The 12,061-nt window shown below is 41.4% G+C and overlaps 1 protein-coding gene across 2 annotated transcripts; it reads right to left on the bottom strand.

The window, feature by feature from the left end:
* Positions 1 to 8: 8 nt before the first annotated feature.
* Positions 9 to 12,013, bottom strand: rab5b (RAB5B, member RAS oncogene family). Of its 2 annotated transcripts, none has more exons than XM_039817177.1 (6): positions 11,903 to 12,013; positions 9,582 to 9,888; positions 8,662 to 8,813; positions 6,309 to 6,431; positions 4,765 to 4,858; positions 9 to 2,409 (listed from the first exon to the last, which is right to left on the bottom strand). In XM_039817177.1, the coding sequence occupies exons 2-6, from the start codon at positions 9,745 to 9,747 to the stop codon at positions 2,294 to 2,296; spliced, it is 651 nt and encodes a 216-aa protein (XP_039673111.1). In that variant the 5' UTR covers positions 9,748 to 9,888; positions 11,903 to 12,013; the 3' UTR covers positions 9 to 2,293. The 2 variants fall into 2 exon arrangements, with proteins under 2 accessions (XP_039673111.1, XP_039673112.1); XM_039817178.1 differs by having other exon boundaries at positions 9,582 to 9,884; positions 11,903 to 12,008.
* Between the last annotated feature and the right edge of the window lie 48 nt (positions 12,014 to 12,061).

The following is a 12,061-nucleotide window of genomic DNA, read 5'->3' as shown; positions in this document are numbered from 1 at the left end:
TTCCGCACTCAGAGGGCCATTCACAGCTTTATTGAACACGATACATACTTAAGATGCTGATGAGAAATCAAGTCTTGTTTTTAATTGCACAGATCACCGAACCTACTTCTGATCACTGACGAATGAATGGAAGTGAATGCTGTTTAATTTAGTGTGTGTGTGTGTGTGTACGTGTGTACAAATAATTGTAGCTTTTATTTGAAAACCCTTAATTAGTCCCCCTTTTTTTATATATCAATGAGCTCTAATTTGCCTGGTTGTGAATCTGGAAAAAAAGCAGAACAAAATGATTTCCTGGACACCCAATATTTGTTGAAATCAAACAGATTTATAACATTGATTAGAGTCCCTTTTTCAATGATCCATTCCAGGTTTACAAGTGTGCTGTGCTAAAATACACTTTCATTCAAATGTAAGACAATATTTAACATACAGTGTATTCGACAACATCTCTTTACATCCATACAAAGAGCCGATACGGAGTAGCCTAATGACCGAGCGCCAAGTTATTATTGGTTCATAGTACAAGCCAATGTCAGGGAAATGTCCTGCACTTTGCCTACGAAGCACAAACGCATGATTCACAAAAAAAAGAAGAAAAAAAAAAGAGAGAAACTGGGAATAGGCACTTCTGTTTTTTGTTTTTTTTTGTTAATTAACTTCCTTTTCTTCAGCCAAGCCTTGGACAGCAACCAAGCACACAACTCTTTTTTTTGTTGTTGTTTGTTTAAAGAGCATCATATTAAGTGAAATGGAGATCACTATGGTTTCATGTTCACCAACAACTTAACCCTAGGACAAGGGGCAGACGAGGGACACATTAAACACAAGATGGGCTGATTCTCTCCCACGGGGCACGGGTACAGGTTTATTACAAATGTCAGATTTTTCGTATCCTCCTCCCGCCTTCCATTCCCTTCCCTAATATCTCATTTATCTGATGCCAATAATTTCATCTGAGCAGAGCCACACATGGACTACCACATCTCTTGCTATTACAATAAGCCCCATCGCTCATTGTAACAACTGAAAAAGAAAATTAAGCCATTTAATAAATACAGTGAGTCTGGTATGTTTGATAGAGTTGTTTTCTGCTAAAAGACATTAGTTAGAGTTAAGTTTTCTGCTCATACATTAAAATATTAGTCATGGGACTATAGACACTGCAGATCAAGTCTATATTGTTGCTGTGAAGAGCCACAGACATTTTTTATTTATTTTTTTCCCTACGAGCACTCAAGCAAGGCATTGAAACCCAAACTGTTTTTAGGAACACGGCACTTCAGCAATCAGTTTTTTCTTTTCTTTATTAAAACAACAAAGTCTGTCGGACCAAAATGTATTAATGAGAAACACCATGTCAAATCATCAATCTTTTTAAAGTTGAAATGTTTTCCCCACATGATGAGTTTCTATCTGGACGTGAGAGGAGAAATAGGAGCGCCTCGGAGACACGAGAGAGAAGTCAAAACACCCGACAATAAATACGTACAAGTGGACTTATGTTAGGGGCAAACTGTGCCATGGGTCTTATCTACTGTGAGCCTGGCCAGCGCTAGGGACACCGGGGAAGGTCAGGCAGGTCGGGGGGGGGATTACAAATGACGGGATCATTCCAGGGGTTCAGTATGTGGCAGCGTTATTCACAGCAGGATCTGATCCATTCGGGACTAGGAGGAGGGCAAAGCAAGCGTGCGCAAGCTCTGACGAAGGAGAAGAAGAAAGCAGTCACGACCTCACAACTTGGCTTGACCCTTTTTTCTTTGTATTATTATTATTTTTTTTTCTTTCCTGGCCACTCGCCAGCGTGTGCCGCTTCGTTTTTTGTGCATTTCTACGCGATCAGGGGCTGTGACTGAAATGACGCAAGGCAGAATTACGGAACAAAAAAATCACAATTAGTGCTATAAAACTACAACAGGCTTGCCAATGTCTTTCACATTCTTTTTTTTTTTTCTTTTTTTTTCTCCTCCTCATTCTCAGTCGACCCCTTCCTCTCGTACTTTCCAAAAACGCAGACTCAGCAGTTGTTGGTCAAGAGACACAGATGTGTGAAACGTCGTGTCTTTCTTCTCCAACTCAGTTTGCTCTTCATTTCCCCCCTTTTTTTTATTTTTTTAATTCTCTCCTTTTGAATTTCTGTCTGCTCTGACAGGAGGATGAGTGGGGGGTGAGTGGACACTGGGTCCCCCCCGCGTCAGGCCCACCCCTTTTTAACTTGGTTGACGGAGACGGGATGGTTGAAGGGCTGTGGTGGTGTGGATGGTGGAGTACTGGTGGGAGCTGTGGAGGTCTAGTTCCCACCGCAGCAGGCTCGAGTGGAGTGGGCGTCTGGGTCCTGGAGGTTGACCCCCCGATGTCGCGCTGCATGTGTAGGGTTTTGGGTGTCTGTTTTTGGCATCTTTTTTGCTACATTAAGAAGACAAAGAAATATTTTGACATATAAACCTTAGTTGTTGTTTTTTTTTTAAACACAACTGAATAGGGCTGGGTATCGTTAAGAAATCTTCGATACCGATACCAATGTCGTGACTTTGATACCGGTTCCTAAAAAGATACTTTTTTGGATACCAATTTTATAAAACAAAAAGAAATTGCAACATTACGGCAAAAATCTTTTTAGTTATGGTTCAGCTCCTACTACGGGAGCCCCGTCTCTCTGTGTAACGTAGAGTTTTTCCTGCGCGTCTCTACGACGTTCAACGTTAGACAGCCAATCACAAACATTATTAGATCTTGGTAGAAGCATGCTGCGTGCTCATTGGCTGACTTAGGTATTGAAACTGGGTATTGAATGACGAGGCGTTCTTCGATACTCGATACTTTAGAGGCAATTGGTCGGTGCCTAAAAAGTCTTGAATTCGGTACCCAGCCCTACAACTGAATTTACAACAGACTCTCTTTCTAACCAGAAAGTACTCTAATATATACTCCAAAAAAATAACACCAAAATATCTTTAAAAGTGAGAGATAATCATGGATAGATGCATAGGGCGGGGTATCGGGTATCGTCGATTCACAAGGTCCTGATTCGATTATGTTTCCAATTCAATATCGTTTAGATCTGGGAAATTTCAGCTACAACACCAATTTATCTTGGATAGAAAAGTGATTCTCAGAGAACTTGTGCTGTAAATTGTACAAGCAAGAAGCAACCCACATTTTTTTTATAATGACCCAGGTTAATGTTGACAGTAAGAGTGGAACCGTTTAAAGTACTTTTTACTTAATAAGACTAGGCATGGGCCGGTTTTTCAACTTTTATTTTTTTCCACTGAACATAAAGTATTTTATTTTGAAACACACTGCACGCTGGCAGGGAGAGAGCTTTCTAAACTCATACCTTAGGAACGGTATGACAGATCATTTTAGTGGTTTGGAAACCGTGACTTTCTCAAACCGCGGTATACCTTGAAACCGGTAACCAACCCATGCCTAAAGGACTAGGACTAACATGACCGATACACTACCGGTCAAAAGTTTGGGATCACTACAGAAATTTCCATTCCAGACAGAATACCAGCTGAGATCAGTTGCATTGTGTTTTTTTAACCAGGGCAGCAGTTTTCAGATTACATTATGTGCTTACATAATTGCAAAAGGGTTCTCCAATGTTTTCTCAGTTAGCCTTTTAAAATGATATCAGATCAGTAAACAGAATGGGCCTTTGGGACTTTGGATGAAAGGTTGCTGATAATGGACAATGTAGATATTGCATTAAAGATCAGCCACCCACTCAGATCAGCTGGTATTCTCTCTATAATGGAGTGGAATGGAAATTTCTAAGTGACCCCAAACTTTTGACCGGTAGTGTACATCCATGGTGAAAAAACATAAATGAGAACATCAATTTGGGGATTTTTTAAAAATAGATATCAGATAACTCTTAATTGGAGAATCGGTTATTTCAATCCAGCCCTATCCATGCACCAGACTTGTTTATTTATTCAGATATGTGCAGATATTCATCAGAAAATAAGGTGGGGATTTCAAATAGCATCTGGGTCGCCCTGTTAAGAAATCTTTTGAGTTAATCCTGAATCTGAACCAAAATTCACATAGTGTATGAGCTATCATGGCATACATGTGCCTCATGTTTTTAAATCAACGCAAGTCATTTTTTTTTCAGGAGGGAACACTGAAAATGTTTTAAAAATCTCATATCATATCTCACAATCGGCATCAAAAATAAAATCCCTTGTTCATTGGCTCGTGGCTTAAAGGTGGAGTCTGCGATTCTAGAGAAAGATCGTTGATATTTCAACTCCCAACACCCAAACAGGTACACCCCTCCTGTCAGAGCTCTTTTTTACATTTTTTTAACCGTCCCCCTTGCTCCCACTGCCTGTCTCTTTATACGTCCATGGCCTTTTCCCCCATCCTGTGCATGAGCACAAACAGGGCTTTTGCTGTTTGGCTGGATTAGTGTTGTGCGGCTCGCTTTGAGTCACTTTGTTTGTTTCCCATTTACAAGGCCAGGGCTATATATGAACACTGGATTTTTTTTTCCCCCAGCCCACACAGAATGGACATCTAGCGGGCCGTGAGGTGAATTTCTGAATTTGACAAAAAAAAAAAAAAAGTCCACCTTTAACTTTCTTCCCAATTTCATTTAAATCTGTGAGGACGTTTTTAACATGCACAACACCCTGGACCAAACATATAATCTACTAAGTGAGGGTGATAACTCCTGTGGCCTAAATCTCATTCTCTTCGGAAAATAAAAGTCACATTTTTTTTTGGTTTATATGAACGGACACTCACCAATGGCCAGGAAGAGCTCATTGACGTTCATGGCTGTCTTAGCCGAAGTCTCCATAAAGAGCAAGCCAGTGTCTTCAGCATACGTCTGGGCTTCCTTTTCCATACAACACACAAACAAATACTAATAGAACATCGGCAGAAATACAAACACTACAAAGGCTGAAAAGAAAGGCTGTTTCGGTAATACTTTACTTGAAGGTATCTACGTAAGAGTGACCCGACACTGTCAAGAACACGTGACACAGTCATGACACAAAACCCTAACCCTAACTTGTCATGACACTTGCTGACAGAAGCATTATGTTAAACGTTTATGACTTGTTTATAATGTTTATGACACGTTCATGACGGTGTCATGTCACTCTTGTGTAGATACCTTCAAGTAACTAGGGTTGCAAAATTCCAGGAATTTTCAAAGTTGGAAACTTTCCATGGGAATAAACGGAAATGAATGGGAATAAACTGGATATTTTTAATATTGCTTGTCATAATACGGTTAGTCTATAACAGGGAACTTAAATGTAGTTGAAAAAAAACCATATTGCAGCATAACCTTGGTTAAAACAACCCGATTTAATGCAACTTCAGTTGAATGTCCTCCCTATATTCGTCAATGACATGCACGCACGCAGTAATCACCATAGGCTACTACGGGGGGGGAATACATAACCCATTGCTATTATTAGCCTGTGTGTGTTAATTGTATAGTCCTCTTACCATAGTAAATCAAATTTGGAATGTTTCCAAAATTCCCCAGCTAAACTTTCCATGGGAAGTTTATGGAAATTTCCCGGAAAATGTCCGCCCCTTTGCAACCCTAAGTGTAACCAATGTTTCTTTAACAGTAGCAGGCCCTCAGTAGAGCCCGAGCCGTGACCACTATGCACGAATCTTGGAACTGTGACGTGCAGCTTCTGCAACAAAGCGCTTGTTTTGTCAGGCACCCGCTGACTCATAAGTACTTTTACCACCAGTATTTGAAAGCAGCCAAATACTGTATTTATAGTCAAAATGTTTTGTGATCAATTACCTAGTCTGGATCAACAGAAGTACATTTAGAAAAAGAGGAGAGGGGGGGGGGGGGGGGCCCCCCCTTTTTTTTTTTTTTTTTTTTTTTGTTTTTTTTTTTTTTTTTTTTTTTTTTCTTCTTGTCTCTATAACTTAATTTTAATTTTTTTTTTTTTTTTTTTTTTATTTTTTTTTTTAAAAAAGCCCGCTGTTTTTTTTTTTTTTTTTTTTTTTTTTTTTTTTTTTTTTTTTTTTTTTTTTTTTTTTTTTTTTTTTTTTTTTTTGTTGTTGCGGCCGCGGTGAAGTGGGATTGCTGTGGACCAAGTACACACGGAGATACACTGGTAAGAGCTAATTTAAATAGCTCACGTTACTGTACTGTGTGAACAGTTCATTTAATATTATATGTGGCGTTTTTCTTAACACATACGTAACCTGTCATCAGCAGTTGATTACCATGCAACTTCAGAGAGACAATCGGTTTTAGTTCGTTAGGTATCAGCCAAAAATAAACGGGTTGCACGGGAGTGTCTTACCTCATACTCTACTAGTCTCCTCTCTGCCAGGTCGGCCTTGTTCCCGGCCAGGGCAATAACAATGTTCGGACTGGCCTGCCTCTGCAGCTCCTTCACCCAGGCCTTGGCTCTCTCAAAAGTCTCCTGCACAAACACAGCAGCAGGTAAGATAAACCAACAACACGCATGTAAGCACCAGGCAAAAAATGGCAGAGTTCGTCGAAGCCGTTCATGGAGAATATTCATCAGTTAGGGGACAAACTGCTCGCCTCCTAAAGTTGACGCATGCATAGAGCTGGGTCGTATGCTGCTATTTATTAATATCAGATTGTCTTGGATGCTTTTTATCTAAGGTTGTGATGTAACTTCTGGCCTTAAAGGCTGTGGTACAGTTAGTAAAAATAATGTTTTCATGTATTTGACTCAGGGCTGGGCGATATGGAGAAAATCAGACAGCACGATATTCTTGACCAAATACATCGATATCGATATTGCGGGGGATGAGATGAGATTTTAGATAAATAATCATCAATGATGTGGTAAACAGTTTTAAGTGAAATTATAGACAAAAAATAAATAATTATTTTTCCAGCTTTATACTTAATATAAGTATAATAAGTATATATATACTATATAAGTATTATACTTATGTATTATACGTATAATATAAGTTTAGATGCACGTACACAAATAGTGTGATGTTAAAACAAATCTGCAATTCTTCAAATGATATTCCTTCCAAATGTTTCACAACAGATTTTCTGAGAAAATTGAGTTAGTATGTGCTTGTTTGTATCAATTTAGACAGCGTAATTGTATATCACGATATCTCGATATATGGATTTCATCACGATAGGATTCCATTGAAAGATGATAAATGATCATATTGAATTATTGCCCAGGACTGATTTGACTGTTTTAGCTGACTGAAATAAACTATGAATGTCTGACAAACACTTCTGCAGGCAGGTTTGTGGAAGACTTATAATACAGACTAATAAAAATAAAAAAATTAAATAGTAATTTCACATCATTTTGGACCAATATTATTTGAAAGCAAGGAAAATGTGTTGCAAACTCTGGCTCCATATGCATAGCTCTGTTTATTCGGACGACGTTTTGGCCCTCAGGCCTTCCTCAAATCAACAATCCGAGCCAAAGTGTGTGACACTTTCTTACTTTCAAGTCTACCTCCAGTGATTAGCTCCTCACGACAACTCCTTTTCTATATTATTACCATATCGGTGTCTAAAACGATGAAAACTCTTGGGCAGACAATAAATACATAACAAAGAAAAAGAAGCTTGCTAATGAGGTCCACTGGGGACCAACTACAATCATTAGATCTGAGAAAAGTCTTTTAGTTACATTCATTTGGCTTAGATGATGCCCAAAACGGCTCGGGTGCTGAGCCTAAGCCGGTGTTTCCTCTAGGATGTTTTTTTAGCAGTGGGGGCAGATCTGTCGGAACCCCCCCCCACCCCCCCACCCCCGCGCCCCGCCGCCAAATGTTTTACGTATTAAACAGAACTGACACTTCGCTGCAACACAAGCAAATCTATTTATTCACCTGTATTCACACACAATGAGGCATATTTTCATTTCGTTTTGATTGAACTGTAGGTCTACAAAAAGCTTTTTCTGATACCGTGGCGGGAGAAATCTAACCGTGGCGGACCGCCACTTGCCAATCGCTATAGAGGAAACACTGTAAGCCCAGACTGATCTCGTGAAGTGGCGTATGTATGACACGCCAGTTCGTACGCCATTTTGGCGTGTTATCAAGACGCATGATTGCTTTTTAAGCGTGTTTATCAACGCCGTTTGGCCTCCATTGACTAGCATTACCTTGCGATTACGTGTCAATTTACGCCGTAGTGAGTAGTATGAAAGGGCGAAAATCCGGAGGGAGGCTGGTCGGGGGGGTGCATGGGTAAAACACAGGACTTTCACCCAGGAGACCGGGGAACGGGTCCCGCGTGTCACGTTTCCTAAACCCAACCGTTGCTTTCTTCTTTTCCTAAACCCAACCCCGTTATAGTTTTCCTAAACCCAACCGTCCGAAAAAGCGATTATGCGTCTTGATAACACGCCAAAATGGCATACGAACTGGCGGGTCATACATACGCCACTTATTGACATCAGTCTGCAACCCGTCCGCTGTATACGGCGTAGACATACACGCGGACAGCTCAAAATGCGTGCAGATAACACGCCACTTGGTTTTAGAAAGTGGCGTGTATGTTTATGCGAAGTCATGATGTCACGTTGCTAAGCCTTATAATGGTAGGTAAAAACCCTGAATGATATTTAGGACACATTTTGTCACTATTGCCCAGAAGTAACTACTGAATTGAATCTTTTAATACTTTACCGGCTTGGTGATGTCAAAGACAACGATAGCAGCCTGAGCGCCACGGTAGTACATCGGAGCCAAGCTGTGGTACCGCTCTTGTCCCGCGGTGTCCCAGATCTCAAACTTCACTGTGGTGTCATCTAGACACACCGACTGAGCCAGGAACGCAGCTGGACACGAAGGAGAGAAATGACCGGTTACAAGGTGCATGTTTGCTTCCCTCTTCGGTCGCCTAGGCTGACGACCCACCTCTACTTGCTACGGCCAACCCTAACACACCATCCTTTCTGCGTCCTTCACAAACCTTTTTCACTCATGTTGCTGGTTCTGTGTTGTCTATTATTACTGCTTTACAGCCGTTCAATTGTTTTGTTGCGGTCTCTTATTTCTGTGTTCCTTTAATTGTAAAGTGCACTGAGACCATGTTTAATGGTGATTTTACACTTTAAATAAAATGTTATTGATTGACTTCTAACACTAACACACACACACACACACACACACACACACACACACACACACACACACACACACACACACACACACACACACACACACACACACACACACACACACACACACACACACACTCACAGTGTGTTTCACTATCTTTGTGGGTACTTCTCATTGACATAATGCATCCCCTAGCCCCTTACCCGGCCTAACCTTAACCATCACAACTAAATGCCTAACCTTAACCCTTACCCTCACCCTAACCATAACCTAATTATATCCCTAATCCTACAACCAAGTCTTAACCCTCAAACAGCCCTTTAAACTTGTGGGGTCCAGCATTTTGGCCCCACAAAGCTGTCGGGACCCCACAAGTATACTGGATTACCGGTTTTTGGACCCCACGAATATAGTTACACACACACACGCACACACACACACACACACACACACACACACACACACACACACACACACACACACACCTCCTATGGTCGTCTCCTGGAACTCATCAAATTGTCCCTTGACGAAACGCAGCACCAGGCTGGATTTGCCCACAGCCATGTCACCCAGCAGCACCAGCTTGAACTGGCAGATCTTGGTTTGTGGTAGTGTGCCGTTGGAGCGGCCTCCACTCCCTCTGGAGCTCATACCGGCCCGCGTAGGAGACGGCAGGGGGGCTGGGCCTCCTCCCTGGGGTGGAGATGGGTGCTACTGGGAGGTCAGTCACTTCCAGAGTGTAGTCAAGTCTCGCCGATTGGTGTCGTGACCTCTCTTCGCTCCTCGTTCTGTCTGAATGAAGAAGTGAAAGGTTATGTTTTAGTGTGAGGTTACATAATGCCTTACCTCATGCACAATTTTGTTTCTTTCTCCAGGCAAAACACACTGGACTCTCCAAGGAAGGGTGGAGATTTTGTTGGCAGGAATAGCAAAAGACATGTGTTGCATTGCAGAATCATGAATCTTTATTGGCCAAGTATGTGTACACAAGGGATTTGACTTTGGTTTTTCATTTCTGTCAATGTTACACAGAATAGACTTACAGCTTAAAAACAAGGACTGCAAAGGTAAAACAAACAGCAGCTGCATTCCTTAAAGGGGACACATCATGACATGGAAAAACTCACTGTTCCAGTACTTGTGCACATACATTTGGGTATCTGGAGTGTCTACCAACCCACATTCTGTGAAATAAGACAACCCAGTCCACTTTTTGTGGGCTGCCTAGATCAGAAAACATGGGATTCAACCAGACCTTAAAAGGCCCAGTGTGTAACGTGTTTAGTTGTTCATTATCAAAATCTGTGTTGCCCGTTCACAAACTTGTCCTATTTCATGAATATTTACCATCACCATCAATTCCAAGTATTCCTTTTGGCTTGAAATTTTACATTTGTGTTCGCATGAACTGGGGTAGACGCTCCATATTGAAATACGTTAGCCGGTAAGGGACATACAGGACATACTGCTAATGCTGCTAATGGGTATCGTAGCTTCCCGGCCCCCGGCAAGTTTGAAGAAGGAAACATGGAGGACCACACTTATTCAAAATCCAAATTTCACTTCTTCTTCGCCCAGAAAAAAGAAGAAGGATATTGAAAAGAGCAAGAGAGCGGCTTTTTGAAGCGTGAAGGCTACCGTAGCTGTAATACGTACTTTGAACTGCGTGGTGCGAGAGTTGATTGAGATATATGATCTCAACGCTAGATGGGGCGAAATTCCTACACATTGGACCTTTAAGATTTGGCTCCCCTTCCTATGTCACATGCAGGCTCATTAGAATATACCACCCCCCAATCGGAGTATTTCCATCCACTGCTTGAGAACTAAAGGTGCGTTCCAATACCCATACTACCATCCTATTTTTTTGCCATAAATACCCAGATATCCTACTGCATTCGGTTGCATTTGGCAGCATGCAAGCCAGCATGCTTTTCTGGCTAATCTGACCCACAATCCTCATACTACCTCAAGGCGCAATGTTACGACAGAGAAGTACTCTGTCGTAAGTAAGTACTTTGTACGGGCAGCTGCAGTACCTACTAAAAGTAAAAAGAAAAAAAAGTATGCAATTTGGAAAGCAGCACACCTTTGCAAAGGTGCGCCTTGTTTTTTTTCTGCAATCCAATCAGAACATACCGGGCTTCTCGGGAGGGGGTGCTTAACAGACACTAAAACGGAGTGTTTCAGACAGTGAATGAATACAGGTATAGTATGACAGTATGAGAAAAAGGTTGTTTTTTTAACATTAAAACATGTTATAGTAGAAAACCAAAACACAAGTATATAAACCTGAAAATATGTATATGTCCCCTTTAACACTGATAAGCCCTGAACGTCTCCCCTGTGTTCACTGATTGAGCCACTGAGTCATGTTTGAAAGTACTGCACGTTGCTAGCTTTGTCCCCTATCATGCAGTGAAACTTGAGCTTTAATAGCAGGGATGCTGCGCCTCAGATCGCTGTCTCCCACCTCATAGACATCGCTGCTAAACATCCATCACTGCAGCAAAAATTGCCATTTAAAACCATTCCCCGCGTCTTATTGTCGTGTTTCTGGCACCCCATGCACTCTCTGTCACTATGAGCGTTAAGGTTACTCCCTCAGTAACGTTACATGTTATCACATCAACAGCTATACCTCCTTATCTTGCGTTATTATGTGCGAATGGGACACCGCTCCGACCACTCGGGTCGGACGACACAAAACTGAATATATATTTCGACGCCCGGTTAAATACACAAATGCTAGCAGTTGGTCTAAATAAGATATAGCTACTGAGAGGAAAATATAAAAAATATTCACCGTATATACTGTCGTTTCAGCAGCGCAGCTACCGCAGGCTTGACTGTTGACAATTTGGCTAAATCAGCTGGTAAAAGAAAAACGTTAACGCTTCCTGTAAATTGGCGCATGCGCACGGAGTGACGCATTGTCAAACCTGTGAAGAGCAACCCCAACCTC

The sequence above is a fragment of the Perca fluviatilis genome, chromosome 12, assembly GCF_010015445.1.
Source record: "Perca fluviatilis chromosome 12, GENO_Pfluv_1.0, whole genome shotgun sequence".
Taxonomy (NCBI): Eukaryota; Metazoa; Chordata; class Actinopteri; order Perciformes; family Percidae; genus Perca; species Perca fluviatilis.
Note: the sequence above shows the minus strand (reverse complement) of the source record. Positions and strands in the feature narration are given on the sequence as shown.